Source organism: Artemia sp. Qi Xiang Cuo, chromosome 20, assembly GCF_049724085.1.
Source record: "Artemia sp. Qi Xiang Cuo chromosome 20, ASM4972408v1, whole genome shotgun sequence".
NCBI classification, from domain to species: domain Eukaryota; kingdom Metazoa; phylum Arthropoda; class Branchiopoda; order Anostraca; family Artemiidae; genus Artemia; species Artemia sp. Qi Xiang Cuo.
In genome coordinates, this window is record NC_142813.1 from 14,995,157 (window position 1) to 15,012,153 (window position 16,997).

Below are 16,997 nucleotides of genomic sequence, written 5' to 3' on the forward strand. Positions count from 1 at the left end.
CAGTAGTCGGTATCCCATCACTTTCAACTATTAAAAAAAGGCACTAGCCCTTTCAATTTCCAATTGAATGAGCCCTTTTGAAGTTTCTACGAAAACGCTTTCAATAAAAACTTTATATACCCCCAGGGCAAAACTTACAACCCTTGCCCTGAGGGCTGTGGGGGGAGGGGTCGTCATCCTTGAAGACCTAATTTCCAAAACTTTCAACTACGTTGAATAAAATGGCTTTCTAAAATTTTGATTGGATGTGTTTGGGGAAAAGGTGGGCGTGAGAGGGGGTTAGTTACCCTCAAATCACTTTCGACTATTAAAAAGAGTACTAGTCCTTTGAATTTCAAATCGAATGAGCCCTTTTTCAAGTTTCTACGACAAAGATTTCAATGCAAACCTTATATGCCCCCAGGGCATAACTTATAATCCTTACCCTGAGGGTTGTGAGGGAGTGTACTCCTCAAAAATATGTTTTCTATCTGGAAATCAACTACCCTGAACAAAATGGCTATTTCCAAAGTTTTATTGGATGTGTTTGGGAGAATAATGGGTGTGGGGGGTTGTTGTTGTTGCCCTCCAATCATTTTCGACTATTAAAAAGGGCACTAGCCCTTCGAATTTTCAGTCGAAACAGCTTTTATTGAAGTTGCTACGACAACGCCTTCTTTAAAAATCTTATATACCCCCAGGGCATAACTTAAAACCCTTGCCCTGAGGAATGTGGGGAGTGTCCTCCTCAAAAACATATTTTCTATCTGGAAATCAACTATGCTGAACAAAATGGCTATCTCAAGTCTCAAAATTTTTATTGGATGTGTTTGGGGGAATGAAGGGTGTGGGGGGGCTAGTTGCCCTCCAATCACTTTCGACTATTATAAAGGGTACAAGCCCTTTGAATTTCCAATCGAATGAGCCTGTTTTGAAGTTTCTACGACAAAGCGTTCTATAAAAACCTTATATCCCCCCAGGGCATAACTTAAAACCCTTGCCCTAAGGGTTGTGGGGGAGTGTCCTCCTCAAAAACATATTTTCGATCTGGAAATCAACTACGCTGAACAAAATGGCTATCTCAAAATTTTGATTGGATGTATTTGGGGGAATGATGGAAGTGGGGGGGGGGCTAGTTGCCCTCCAATCAATTTCGACAATTAAAAAGGGTACTAGCCCTTTGAATTTCCAGTCGAATGAGCCTGTTATGAAGTTTCTACGACAACACCTTCTATGAAAACCTTATATGCCCCCAGGGTATAACTTAAAACCCTAGCCCTGAGGGTTGTGGGGGAGTGTCCTCCTCAAACACATATTTTCTATCAGGAAATCAACTACGCTGAACAAAATGGATATCTCAAAATTTTAATTGGATATGTTTGGGGGAATGATGGGTGTGGGGGAGGCTAGTTGCCCTGCAATCACTTTCAACTATTAAAAAGGGCACTAGCCCTTTGAATTTCCAGTCGAATGAGCCTTTTTTGAATTTTCTACGACAACGCCTTCTTTAAAAACCTTATATACCCCCAGGGCATAACTTAAATACCTTGCCCTGAGGAATGTGGGGGAGTGTCCTCCTCAAAAACATATTTTATATCTGGAAATCAACTACGCTGAACAAAATGGCTATTTCAAAATTTTGATTGGATGTTGGGGAATGAAGGGCGGGGGGGCTAGTTGCCCTCCAATCACTTTCGACTATCAAAAAGGACACTAGCCCTTTGAATTTCTAATCGAATGAGCCTGTTTTGAAGTTTCTACGACAACGCCTTCTATGTCCCCAGGGTATAACTTAACACCCTTGCCCTGAGGGCTGTGGGGGAGGGTCCTACTCAAAAACATATTTTCTAAATGGAAATCAACTACGCAGTACAAAATTCCTAACTCAAAATTTTGAGTGGAGGGGTGCGGGGGAACGAAGGGCGTGGGGGGACGTGTTGCCCTCCAGTCACTTTCGACTATTAAAAAGGGCACTAGCACTTTGAATTTCCAATTGAATGATCCTATTTTGTAGTTTCTATGACAACGCCTTCTATAAAAACCTTATATGCCCCCAGGACATAACTTAAAACCCTTGCTCTGAGGCTTGTGGGAGATTGTCCTCCTCAAAAACATATTTTCTATTTGGAAAACAACTAAGCTGAACCAAATGACTATCTCAAAATTTTGAGTGGATGTCTTTTGGGGACTGATGGGCGTGGGGGGGGGGTCTAGTTGCCCTCCAGTCACTTTCGACTATTAAAAAGGGAACTGGCACTTTGAATTTCCATTCGAATGAGCTTTTATTGAAGTTTCTACGACAACGCCTTCTTTAAAAATCTTATATACCCCCAGGGAATAAGTTAACACCCTTGTCCTGAGGGATATGAGGGAGTATCCTCCTCAAAAACATATTTTCTATCTGGAAATCAACTACGCTGAACAAAATGGCTATCTTAAGTCTCAAAATTTTTATTGGATGTGTTTGGGGGAATGAAGGGTGGGGGGGGCTAGTTGCCCTCCAATCACTTTCGACTATTATAAAGGGTACAAGCCCTTTGAATTTCCAATCGAATGAGCCTGTTTTGAAGTTTCTACGACATCGCCTTCTATAAATACCTTATATCCCCCCAGGGCATAACTTAAAATCCTTGCCCTGGGGGTTGTGGGGGAGTTTCCTCCTCAAAAACATAGTTTCTATCTGGAAATCAACTACGCTGAACAAAATGGCTATCTCAAAATTTTGATTGGATGTGTTTGCGGGAATGATGGGCGTGGGGGGGCTAGTTGCCCTCCAATCACTTTCGACTATTAAAAAGGGTAATAGCCCTTTGAAATTCCAATCGAATGAGCCTGTTCTGAAGTTTCTACGACAACGCCTTCTATAAAAACCTTATATGCCCCCAGGCCATAACTTAAAACCCTTGCAATGAGGGTTGTGAGGGAGTGTCCTTCTCAAAAACATTATTTATATCTGGAAATCAACTACGCTTAACAAAATGGCTCTCAAAACTTTTGTATTGCAGATTTTTGGGGGAATGATAGGCATGGGGGGGGCTACTTGCAATTCATTCCATTTCAACTATTAAACATACCACTTGTTCATTGAATTTATTATTAAATGGGACTGGTTTGAAGTTTTTACGACAACGCCTTCCATAAAAACCTTATATGTCCCCAGGGCATTACTTAAAACCTTTGCCCTGAGGGTGGCGGGGAGTGTCCTCTTCAAATACATAGTTTCTATCTGGAAATCAACTACGCTGAACAAAATGGCTATCTCAAAATTTTTATTGGATGTGTTTGGGGGAGAGAGGGGAGTGGGGGGGGGGCTACTTGCCCTCCAATCACTATTGACTATTAAAAAGGGTACTAGCCCTTTGAATTTCCAATCAAATCAGCCTGTTTTGAGGTTTCTATGACAACGCCTTCTATAAAAACCTTATATGCCCCCAGGGAATAACTTAAAACCCTTGCCCTGAGGGTTGTGGGGGAGTGTCCTCCTCAAAAACATATTTTCTATCTGGAAATCAACTACGCTGAACAAAATGGCTATCCAAAATTTTGATTGGATGTGTTTGGAGGAATGACGGGCGTGAGGGGGGGGCTAGTTGCCCTCCAATCACTTTCGACTATTAAAAAGGGTACTAGCCACTCCAATTTCCAATCGAATGAGCCCTTTTCGAAGTTTCTACGACAACTCCTTCGATACAAAGTGCCCGGGTATAAAGAACCAAAAAACAACACATTGTGCCCACGTCGTTCTTTACTTAGGCAGCGCTAGCGCGCTGCCAATGAAAGATTATATTCCCTGTAGATTCCGCGCATTTAACCTTCTAAAGCGATTATCAGAAATCTTGAAGTTACCCTTCATCACCCCCTGAAGAGTAAGAGGCACCCCAATGGTTTATGCTACTGCCGTATTTGACAGTTGAAAAAAGGTTGATAGTGGGCACGAGACAAGATAGCTCATATACCAGCTAATACATGAGCACAACAACAAAGACTTACCATGGAGGGGACAGGGGGTTGTTTCTGCCAACGTGTGGAAAATATATGAAAAGCCTTTAAAGAAGAGAAAGACAAAACAAATGACCCAAGCGAAGCTGGCCTTTAACAAGCAGAAAACAAATGTGCTCTTGCAATAAATAAAAAAAAAGGCTTTTTATGTGATCCGGCAAAATCCATTCGTTATGTGACGTTCATTTTTGGTCATACGAATCGCCAAATGCATTGAAATATTTCCACTTACCCATTAAAACACATGCTACGACGAGCTTAGTTTAAAGCTTTGAAAGATGGAAATGATGAGATATTAACTTTAGCTGTAAGATATAAACCAATAATATATGACAAAAAATCTTCCAGATCATGGTTATGTCAAAAATACACAAAAGGCTAAGCTGGTAAATTTTTTCGCTCAATTTAATTCTTGTTTTCTGCGTCTTAACCGATGGGTGGGACCAAATGGAGTGACCGGTTTTGCATTTTCCCTCAGACTATCAAAATAAAATCTGACAGGGTCCTTTTTCTTTGATTTAGACGCAGTATTTGCTCTTGGAAAAGAAAACAACTGCCCATTTAGTTAGTTTTTTTATGTTAAAGGTGCTCTGAAGCTACCTTTGCTTTTTATTACAGCAAGATGTTATTGGATGCCATATTTTGGAATATATCATATGAACTTCTGTTAAATAAAAAAAAAAAAACTAAGTAATTAAGTTTCGGGCAAGAATTTTCCCTCCATGGACATTACCATTTTAAAAGTGACCCAGTTCACCGATATAATAATAATAGTTGTCTTTATCACTAGAAATATAAAATGTCACACTATGGAGTACAAAAAAAAAAAAAAAAAAAAAAAAAAAAAAAAAAAAAAAAAAAACACTAAGCTATATATACTTGCTATTCGCTATTTATTTTAATTAGCTATTCCTTGAGATAGCTAACATTGCTGTCGACGAGGCCCCACTAATAGCAGCAGACCTATCAGCCTGGAGGAGCAGAGTTGCGACGCTCTCTACGCTAACCCCAACGCGGCAGGAGCCTTAAGTCAAGTATATATACACAAAAATTAGCACAATTGTGTTAAGAAAAACCATGATTCGGATTAAGCGAATTACAAAAAGCTACCGACCGTTCCGATGCAGTGAGATTCGGATGAGCCATTGCATACCAACGAGTAGTCGTTCGATTACGAACCCAAATTGAAATTTCCAACAAAACTACTCACACTTGTAAATAACACTACGAATCATTTCTTTATCCTTCTCCGTAAACGGCTTTAAAAAAAAAAAACATACAAAAGACAATACGTGTGGGAGTACAAACACGTTATAAAGACAGGTCAATACTGTACAGTTATAAATGCGAGCCTTAGCTCATACAAGCTTTCCATAAAGGTTTCTAGTCTTAGAACTAAAATGTTCATGAAGCGCAGCACGGGCACTTTTCTAGTCTGACGAAATCGGCAAACCTAGATAGCGCATATTAGGCTCCAATTCAATAACATTATCACCTAGCACAAGACTTGGCGGCCGATAATCACAACTATTACCAGAAAATCTTTTACTCACTTCACGTTTTTACTTCACTTTTACTCACATTGAACTCCAGGTCCATACAAGCCTATTGCTCACTCAAAGTTTCTCAATTCTCTTCAATTTGAGATAAAGACCTGCTCAACTTTAGATTGTCGTCCGCATAGTTTGATAACAAAATCCAGAACACGGGAAATAAAATTGTCATAACATAATTTTATGTTGATACAACTCTATTATTATAAATAGATGACGAAGGAATCGCACCCTGACTAATACCCTTTATCACCGGAACTATCACATCTTATATAAACGCCGCATTAGGCGAAGGCAATTTTAGCCTAACAAAAAGCCGCTATACACAGTACAAAAAGGTACTATTCTATTTAAACCACGTTGCTGAGCTGAAACAAGTATTTGTGGGTGTATATCAGAATCAAACGCCCTTCTCATATCATGAACTGCACTGTATAGTATTCCTCCAATTTTTGTCGTATCAATTAACACATTTGCGAGGATTGCGTGGACATGTTCACAACTGAGACCTTTATTTAATCCAAACTGGTATCAGGTGCATAACACACGGAATTTATATCATCAATTTTGGGCAGTTCCATCAATTAACATAGTACTGGAGAAACAGTAATGGGTAAATACGAGTTACACTCAGATTGTGATTTACATTCATTAATGAGAAGAGTTATTAAACCGGTACAAAATACAACTGGAACAAGACCACTGTTAAAAATAATTTGAAAGAGTTTCTATACGGCACATTAAACTTAAGATGCTGTGGACAAGATTAAGACACTGATCAAGCCCAGACTCATTGAGCTTCAAGTGTACCTTCACAAAGTACAAACTCGCTCGTAAAATCTTCAATCCAATCAATTTCATTTAGTACTTTGAAGGGTAATACCAGGTGCTCTGCACTTTTTAAACTTTCAAGCAGCATTATGGTCACTTTGCAGAACTTGGCTATTATCATCGAACACCTTTGCCGATGATAATTTTTTGAGTTTTAGGACCAACAGAAAACTTCAGAACCACAACGAACTTTTAGTGTTGACACAACCACCATTTAAGTGCAACACAGAGCATGTGCTAGCTCGGAGGTATAAATATTAAGCAGAAGCTACTTTTCATCTTTGGGACACTGAACTAGACTGAAACAGTTGAAATGGTATCTTAATTTTAGACAGAATGTAATCAGGCAGGAATTTAGTACAATACAAGCTTTGTAGAAGAATTCATCAATCCTATTCCACTCGATCTAAATCATCCATTTCTCCAGCTTTGGCTTTAGTCTGGGGATGGGTAAATTAAGATTGAAAGAGTTGAGTACAGGAATATGGTCGGAAACACATACCAAAATGTCATTGTGCAAAGAGCAATAGAGTATCAGCTACTTATGACTTTTTGAACGCTTTTGACCAGTTACGTTTTTAGAGGGAGCCCAGGGGGCCCGAGCCCCACTGAAATTCCCAAAGAATTTCCTTTTAAAAGTTTAATGCCTTGCTATCAGCGGTCACCTTGATTTTTTGTTGTATATTTCGATAATATATTGGAAGTACTGCACACCAATAAAATTTATCTCCTTTACAGTCCTTTTATATATATGTCTAGGTCTAGATCCTACCCTTTTAAGATCTCACTCACGTCCTTAGTCGAGAATTGTCATTGCCTCGGTCATTCCATCCTTTTTGATCGAGTTTCCAGCTTATCGTGTTTCGTGTATCGTGTACCGTGTTTCCAGCTTATCGAGTTTCCAGCTTATTATTTTATACTTATCGTGATTACGTTTGATCAGGTTGAAAGCTGCGTAGGCTTTGTTGCTAGAATTTGAATCAACGTGACTCAGTGATATTTAAAATAAACCACAATATATATTGACAGGTTTCTGGTGAAACGAAACTATCTACAATCTCTTTTATCATTTTTTTTTCAAAAACATTGGGGGAAGTTGATGAAGATGGTGCTTTGACTCTTACTGTTCCAGTTGTTGAGGCAAGGGTACAAGGCACTCGGCTAATCTCATTCCTGGCAAAACCATTCCAGTCAAAGGGATTATTAAACAGCATTGCACTGACGCTAATCTTCCAGATCAGTTTTTATAGGGTGTTACCTTAGACCTTAGATCCTCCTGTGCCTCCAGAGGCGCTTAGGGCATCCAAGAAGAGTCGCCAGTCATCTCCCATCGCTGAGGCCGCCAAGATATCTTCCCATTCAGGCTGGATCGAGGCATTGAGGTTTGTGCGGTCAGCCCGGTAGCTGCGTCGCAGGGTGTTTTTGGGGCGTTCTCTTCTTCTGGTACCACGCGGCTGCCACTGAAGGACAACCCTCGGTAGCCGAGTTTCGGGCATGCGGAGCATATGACCGAGGTTTTTCCATTTCCTGTATTTGATCACTTTAGTAACTAGTGGCTGAGATGTCTTCTGTCGTATAATAGCGTTTGTTACTTTCTGGGACCAGTGGATATTTAGAATGCGCCTTAAACACATGTTTTCGAACGCGAGGAGTTTCTTTTCAAGTATTTGATCTATGTGCCAAGTTTCGGAACCATAGCAAAATATATAGGGTGTAGATCTACAACTATTGTCAAGTATGCTGGTCAACACGAAAGCCTCAACAACAGTTTAAATGCCTTATTTCACTACAAATTCTAATAGGATAGTTCATTTGTAAATCCTAATCCCAACTGTAGCTCTCTTTAATACGTCAGAGAAGTTCGGAAATTCAGAATTTTTTTTTAGTTATAAATTGGCCGTCATAAGTTCGTAGCTCTATCGGAGAAGCTATGCTGCACAGCGGAGTAGTTTGTTTTTAACAGTTTTTATTTACTCAGTAGTTTTAGGAAATTAATATATTGATCGTCTCACTAGTCTTTTTTCCTCAAATTCAAAACACATAAAAAGAGAGATTTTTAATTTCTTAAGAAAGGTTGGGTGAAATGAAGACGGATACAAGAACTAGAGTTACAATGGCTGCTTTAATATTACCAACTTTCTAATTTTATATCTTAAACTAAAAAAAAAAAAAAAAAAACAGCTCGCACGGTCGTTGCTCGTTTTAACCAACACAACTAGGATATCGTCATCTCAACTTTCCTTGACTATGTCTTTTGATAAAGATGCTGCAGCTTTTAACAGAAAAAAAACTCTTTCATTCGTGATTCTTTTTGGATTCACCTTCGCCAATGTTTTACTAGCCCTTCGTTGAAACGATCACAAGCTGTTAAGTGTGATCATAATTTATAAGAAGTGCAACAGTGCAACAGCAACAGTTTGATCACAAGTGATCACAAGTGCAAGAAGTGCAACAGTAACAGTGTGATCAGACTGTTAAATATTAGAATGCATATTTTGACCCTTCCTATTTATTGTTACTACACTACCTTCTAACGACAGAGTGTGATTATGTAACATAATATTGAATGCTTTAGAAGCATCTACTTCACATATAAAAAGTTATTTTGCAAGCACAATGGTGCTCTAGCGTTTAAAAATATAGTATATGCGTTTTCAATCTCCACATCACTCCAAAAATCGAACTGATGATCTACATCACTTTTGCTCCATATGGGAATAGAACTTTTCTCAAATAATTTAGTAACTCCAGAACAATGTAATATACGCCTATATAATATAATATTCTATTTTATATAGCATTATATAATAGATAATATTATATTATATAATATTATATAATTATAATATTATATATATATAATTATAATTATATATAATTATAATTATAATATTATATTATATAACAGTATATAATATTATATTATTATATAATATATAATAAACATTCTGAAGGATGCTTGCCCTTCTTGCGCACACATACTAATTTATCCTCACTGATCTACTCACTGTGTACTATATTCACTGACGTACTATACAAACGATGTTCAGGTACCAGTTACCATGCATACACATCGGTACCATACAAAAGGTGCTCAGGTAATTTCCAAGGCGATTTTAATGTGACCAGCTTTGTTTCTTATTATAGTTAATATCATAGGAAATGGGTTCCATCAGAGATAGAAGTTTTATGTACTGCAGATTCTACTGAACTTACCACCTACTTCCTACAGTCTGCCTTTCTCTATTATAATCCTAATGCAATAATAGCTTTGGTAGTATTAAATTAAAAATAAATAAATTAGTTGAATAATTTTTGACAAAGCCTATAAAATTAGTCTCTGTGACGGGCTTACATAAACTAACATAACAGCACATTATTCCAGGTGGTGTCATTTCTCGACCAAGAATATTGCTAAACTAGGCTTCCATGATTTTCTAGCCTAGTGTTTCAGGTAGTTTCGCCTCTTGGCGACCAAAGATCTCACTGGCCTTGGCCGTAACGGATACCAGGGCTAAATTTTTGCCTTCAAAGTTACTTTAAATGTCTATGTTTTCTTCCTCGTCACGGTGTATCACCCAAAAAGCAAGGCATCACACTTTGTAGCTGACAGAAAAAAAGGTAGACACCACACAATCCCAGGAATGGTGAATGTCAGTCTAACATTTCTTTTCCAAAGTTGCTTCTAAACCTCCATGTTTATTTCCTATTAAAGGACCATCGGTCTAGACCAGTGGCTCCCAACAGATCTGATGCCCTGATGCCCCCTCGTGATATATAAATTTTGTTAACATTTTATGTGTATTCACCTAAAGGAAGCTGGAAAGAACATTAACTTTGTATCTTTGTATGGGTCATCCTCTACGCATATTTTATGCTAATAAAAAATATTTTCTAAACATAACACCTTTTATGCAATATTTCACGTCATTGCAATACTATAATGTATCTTCTTTGTTCTTTAAATGCATGTGAAATTTTTTTATTAAAGCTCTGAAGTGTAGTCAACCGAAGGGTGTACGTTTTGCACATGACCCACCAAGATATTACAATGCCCTATCGATGGGGCCTGCACCCTATGTTGAGAATCACGGGTCTAGGCCCAAATTGCCTGCTTTTACTAGTTTGGAAAAAATCACTCCCCCCTCCTCCATTAAATAGCTTCCTGCGTACGTGAATATTGGTCTCTCTGTGTAGAATATCCGCCATGGCTTATAACAAGGCCGTATCCAGGGGGGTACCCGGTTTGAACCCCCCCCCCCCCCCGAAATTTTGACCGAGTCGAAAATTAGTCGAAAATTAGTAAAACCTTAGTAAAATTAGTCGAAAACCAAGTCGAAAATTGGTAAACCCCCCCCCCCCCCCGAACAAAAATCCTGGATCCGCTCTTGGCTTATAAGGCTTTTTCTGCTATTCCCTGTGACTTAACTTGGGAAAGTGAAAGATATCAAATAGTTTTAATAACTATTCATCTGTCGGAAGCTATTGTGAACTACTACGACCATATAACTTTAAATTACCTTATCTAAGGTTCCTTCGCTTTCTTTAGTTTCGCTCATACAATGAGAAATACCAGATGATTCGATCAAACTTAAATGAGACGTATTTTTTGACAACACAAGAAAATTTCCAACAGATGCCTCCAGCTTTGAGGCAGTTGGTTCCAAAGAGACAGGTTTTGAGGTATTTGTGATATCTCCTGAAATTAAAAGACATAAATAAACACTTTTAACATGAATGTATCCGGGAAAATACTTTGTTGTATGTATTTTGGGTAATAAAAGAAAATGGTGATTGAACAATTTTATAATGAGAAATACCTCATAAATAAAAACTATTTTTTCAATATGATGGTAATATTGAAACAATAAATAGATAATAGTAAATATAGACCTAATAAGAATTAAAATATACCTAATAAAGACTGGGCATTCAACCTCGTAAGAGACTGTACCTGAGTTTTTCTTCAGGCCTTTGGAAAGAAAAATCAGGAAGGTAGAGAGAGAGAGAGAGAGAGAGAGAGAGAGAGAGAGAGAGAGAGAGAGAGAGAGAGAGAGAGAGAGAGAGAGAGAGAGAGAGAGAGAGAGAGAGAGAGAGAGAGAGAGAGAGAGAGAGAGAGAGAGAGAGAGAGAGAGAGAGAGAGAGAGAGAGAGAGAGAGAGAGAGAGAGAGAGAGAGAGAGAGAGAGAGAGAGAGAGAGAGAGAGAGAGAGAGAGAGAGAGAGAGAGAGAGAGAGAGAGAGAGAGAGAGAGAGAGAGAGAGAGAGAGAGAGAGAGAGAGAGAGAGAGAGAGAGAGAGAGAGAGAGAGAGAGAGAGAGAGAGAGAGAGAGAGAGAGAGAGAGAGAGAGAGAGAGAGAGAGAGAGAGAGAGAGAGAGAGAGAGAGAGAGAGAGAGAGAGAGAGAGAGAGAGAGAGAGAGAGAGAGAGAGAGAGAGAGAGAGAGAGAGAGAGAGAGAGAGAGAGAGAGAGAGAGAGAGAGAGAGAGAGAGAGATAGAGAGATAGTGGGGGAGAGAGAGAGAGAGTGAGACAGATAGATACACAAAGAAATGTAGAGGGAGAGAGATAGGTATAGAGATAGATACTGTGAGAGAGTTTGATCGAGATATATTGTCAGATAGAGATATAGTTATAGAGAGAGAGAGGGATAGATATAGACATAGAGAGAGAGATGGAGAGAGAGAGAGAGAGGGGGGGGGAAGAGAGAGAGAGAAAGAGAGAGAGAGAGAGAGAGAGAGAGAGAGGAAGAGAGAGAAAGAGAGGATTTGTGTATTTCAAGGTGAGATATCGCACAGCAGCCCTAAAACGTTTTAGTTAAAACTATAACAGGACTGTAAAATGAAGCTACTTCTAAGAAACGTTTTTCCAGACCCTTAGAGCGCTGTATACTGCCAAGAAATAGGAATACTACAATTCCAGCATGTTACCATTCTCCTCAATATTACTTCTTAATCTTAATTAACTGGTCGTCTGATTTGGCTAGTCAATATTATTAGCCAAATCAGACGCCTCGTAATATATAACTTCTTGATTTAGAAGTCTAAGGCCCTTAATGAAAAAAAAAAAAAAATTACACGACGCCCCCTCACAAAAAAACTGTTCCTTCGAATGTAACTTTTTAAATTTCCATTGTTTCATTAAAATATTTCGACGAAAATTATAGCCCCTCAATATACTGCCAAAAAACTTAACCTGTGAAGATAAACTGGGTAACAAACCCATTCTAGTGATCCGACTGACTCTGAGCTTGTTAAGAGAGTAATTGAAAACTGTGAGCTATTGAAGGATTAGCGCCTTTTTAAAATTTTCTTGCTTTTACAATTGTCCGTGCTTAAAACCCAAGACGATGTGTGCCTTTGAATTGACGATTATAATTAATGATAACTAATAATTAGTTACTATTTGAACTTCAAAAGATAAAAGAAAAATTTAGCCGTTTTTTTATTATAATTGCAGAAAGAAACAACAAAATGTTAGTCGCATTTACTTATTATGAGCATATAATGTAGAATTTTTAGTAATTATGTTATTATAAGTATACAGTTAGAATTGTTAATACAGAATTATTTAGAGGATTGGTGATTTTAAGCCAGATTCTTTTTTCAGCTATAACTATTTCCGGTAACAATGCAACATTAACACAAAATTAACGCAATAAACCAAAAAATAAAATTGGCCAGCATTCATTTGCTTATAGATTTGCTAAATAGTGGAAAAAACTGCCATCAGAAGTAGTGCAATCACCTAATAAACATAAGCAGAGGGCTGTCAAACCACCTTTTCATAAAAAACATTTTGTTACCTGGTAGACTATTCAAATACAGCTCATGTATAACCTTTTTCCTATAAATTGTTTTTCTGTTTTTTTTTTATCTCACTTCCTTGTATCTTGTTTTATAATTTGTGTTGGTCAAAGTATTTTAATATGCAGCAAGCACTGAGTATTAATAATTATTTTGTATGTTAAATATAAATGTTAGCTGTCAGCCATTTTAGGATAAAGGTAATAACAAACAATTAATATTAATTGATGATAATCGGCTTCTGGACCGCACCCTTTATCTTAAGGAAGTATATATACTAGTCTAAGAGTTTTAGCCCGAAAATTCAGGAATAAGCTCAAGTTATCCCCCAAATTTGTGAACCGCCCCTGATTTGTAATTCTTTATCAGAACTATTCTACTCGCAAAATGCTCCAACATTTTTTATCTTATATCAGGAAAATTTCCCAACAAGACACAAAAATTTAATCAAAGACGGGTTTTGTATAAGCTTTAATTTTTCAGTTTGCTTACAGGGTGTTAGGATTTAGTTTGTTTCGTTCCCTTGTGTGACTCAAACTTAGCAACACATCTATCTTCAAATTAATGTCTATTTCAGTGTTTCTACTTTCTGGTCATTAAAGTTTTCTGGTCATTAAAGTTTTCTGATCAGTGTTTCTTGTCCTTAAAGTTTTCTGTTCATTTTTTCTTGTCATTAAAGTTTTCTGATCAGTGTTTCTGGTCCTTAAAGTTTTCTGGTCAGTATTTCTGATCATTAAAGTTTCATGGTAAGTGTTTATGGTCCTTAAAGTTTTCTGGTCAGTGTTTCTGTTCATTAAAGTTTTCTGATCAGTGTTTCTGGTCATTAAAGTTTTCTGGTCAGTGTTTCTGGTCATTAAAGTTTTCTGGTCATTAAAGTTTTCTGATCAGTGTTTCTGGTTCTTAAAGTTTTCTGGTCAGTGTTTCTGGTCATTAAAGTTTTCTGGTCAGTGTTTCTGGTCATTAAAATTTTCTGTTCAGTGTTTCTGGTCATTAAAGTTTTCTGGTCAGTGTTTCTGGTCATTAAAGTTTTCTAGTCAGTGTTTCTGGTCATTAAAGTTTTATGCTCAGTGTTTCTGGTTATTAAAGTTTTCTGATCAGTGTTTCTGGTCATTAAAGTTTTCTGGTCAGTGTTTCTGGTCATTAAAATTTTCTGATCAGTGTTTCTGGTCATTAAAGTTTTCTGGTCAGTATTTCTGGTCATTAAAGTTTTATGGTCATTAAAGTTTTCTGATCAGTGTTTCTGGTCATTAAAGTTTTCTGGTCATTAAAGTGTTTCTGGTCATTAAAGTTTTCTGGTCAGTGTTTCTGGTCATTAAAGTTTTCTGATCAGTGTTTCTGGTCATTAAAGTTTTCTGGTCAGTGTTTCTGGTCATTAAAGTTTTCTGGTCAGTGTTTCTGGTCATTAAAGTTTTCTGATCAGTGTTTCTGGTCATTAAAGTTTTCTTGTCATTAAAGTTTTCTGGTCAGTGTTTCTGGTCATTAAAGTTTTCTGGTCAGTGTTTCTGGTCATTAAAGTTTTCTGGTTAGTGTTTCTGGTCATTAAAGTTTTCTGATCAGTGTTTCTGGTCATTAAAGTTTTCTGGTCATTAAAGTTTTCTGGTCAGTGTTTCTGGTCATTAAAGTTTTCTGATCAGTGTTTCTGGTCATTAAAGTTTTCTGGTCAGTGTTTCTGGTCATTAAAGTTTCCTGATCAGTGTTTCTGGTCATTAAAGACCACCGATCCCTCTTTATTTCGTCTCTGCATGTATTTTTAACACGAGGTACAGCATATTCAACCCACTTTAAGGCCGAGAATTTTTGACGTTTCACTTCCTACTCTGCAAGTAAGAGCCGTAGAATCTCTAATACAAGACTTCACTAAATTGCTCCTTGCCAAAAGCTGCCTTTTTTTGAAAAACAAGGCTTAAAAGCTCCTTACTGATCTACATGTCAGTGATGAAGGGATATCATCAAAAAGCCAAGAGTAAACATAGTCGTTAGCAGTTGCATATTTTTAGTTATTCTGAGTATATTAGAGGATAACACAGGTTTATCAAAACATGAATATCATATTAATCTAAAGGATCCGAGTGATTCACCTAGATATGTTTACCAGTTCTTCCTATATTTTTGTGATTCCGAATGAATTAGTAGATAGGACATGCTGATCAGAACAAAGGCAGTCTAGTTTTATATTATATTAATCTAGTGATTCTAAATTTAAGTGACTAAGAAAGATCAGAAAAATCTTAGAGGAAAACCCACACCTCATATGCCTATGCGCAGGGATATATACTTGTCTCGCATATATGTACACTTCTATAGTAAATGTTCATATGGTATTCATCGTTATCTCTTTTTTCCCCAATCTAAATGAAGATTTAACAACTTTCTTAAATTCAATGTCCTTGTTGCAAAAGCCAAAGAGTAAATCGAACATGGTCCTGAATTAGAAAAAAAATAAGCATACATTAGAAACAATCCGAAATCACAAACCAAAACAGACTTGTCTTCATTGAGTCTGATACAAGCTTAGTTAAATTGCTCATTGACAAAACCTATTATTGCTTGAAATAAGCTTTCTTGATTTATAACAAGAATAAAGTAAATTGACTTTAGTACTTAACAAAAAATCATACATTACATTTAATTAATTAGTGAACATGCTTAATTAATTTAAATTTAACATTACTTTAACAAAATAGATTCACTAATTGGAAGACTGAAATTAGTTAAACAACATGTCTAAATTAGATACAGCAGTTGACTTAATTAAAATGTTAATTACGCGAAAACTGAAATTGTGACTCGGGTCTATTACTCTAAGCATAACTCAATACAGTGCAGCTTAAGCATCAAAACATACACTGAGTCTCCATATCACCTGTGGACAGTAGTACCAACAATCAGAGGTGAATTCAAAGGGGTAGTTTTAGGGGCACTGACCCCTAAAGCAATAGAAAGTCAAAAGTTACACTAATCACAAGGCGGATGGCCAAAAATACAAATGCCAGGGCGGCGGGGGGGGGGGAGCATTTTTCACTGATATTCCTCCTAAATACTAAGTTTGCATCTCCCCCTGCCCACGATGTCGCCCAGACGCGGCTAAAATTACAGAGTAAAACCTAAGAAATATTTACCAAACGGTTTTCTTTCTACTTCAATGGCGTTGGGGTTCAATTGGTCGGTTTGGCTTGAGTTCGGGAGTTTACAACCATGTAGTTTTTCTGTCAAGCCAGTGGATACAATTTTCTGTCGTTTCGCCTCAGGACTAACTTGCATTCCAAGTTTGCGTTTCCGCAATGTGTTCCTAACCTCCGGTTTTTTGAACCCATCTCTTCTTGAATTTTGCAATTCCAATTCCGGAGGGCTTGTTTCCCAGTGATCTAAAAAAGAGGTAATAATTATTTAGGTTCAACAGGTCAGTACACCTCTTCCAGGGCGGTTACAGCTTGGTGCCGGTGGCATCAATTCGATGAGGGGAGGGGGAAAACAAGGGTTGTATGTCCCCCCTCAGGTTTTCAAAAATACTTATTAGGGAGGGATCTTCATTGAAAAATGCCTTTTTTGGTATTTTCAGTTTAAAAATTGGAAAAATCATAAATTTGACCCCCTATATTTTGAAAGTATGTGTCTTCCCTCCCCTTAGTTTTCGTGAATTGACGCCACTACTTGGAACATGAACTCCACATAATCTCAGTCAGCTAAAATCAAACCAGGTTTATTACAATATCAAAATACAATGAATTGAAAGTATTTGATGATTTTGAACAGCGGATCAAAAAATTTTCAGATGTTTGTAATGTTTTCGGAAACTCTTTCAATAATGTTTTCGGAATTCTTTATCTATATATATA

General features: G+C 37.3%; 1 protein-coding gene across 2 annotated transcripts in view; it reads right to left on the reverse strand.

Annotated features, from left to right (window-relative positions):
- The window catches only part of gwl (serine/threonine-protein kinase greatwall), a 148,761-nt gene that overhangs the window by 40,993 nt on the left and 90,771 nt on the right, over positions 1-16,997 (reverse strand). For both annotated transcript variants that reach the window (XM_089105734.1, XM_089105733.1), the window contains exons 10-11: positions 16,281-16,526; positions 10,883-11,061 (exon numbers count right to left, since the gene is read on the reverse strand). In XM_089105734.1, coding sequence (XP_088961860.1) covers positions 10,883-11,061; positions 16,281-16,526 — 425 coding nt within the window. The remainder of the gene's footprint in view (positions 1-10,882; positions 11,062-16,280; positions 16,527-16,997) is intronic.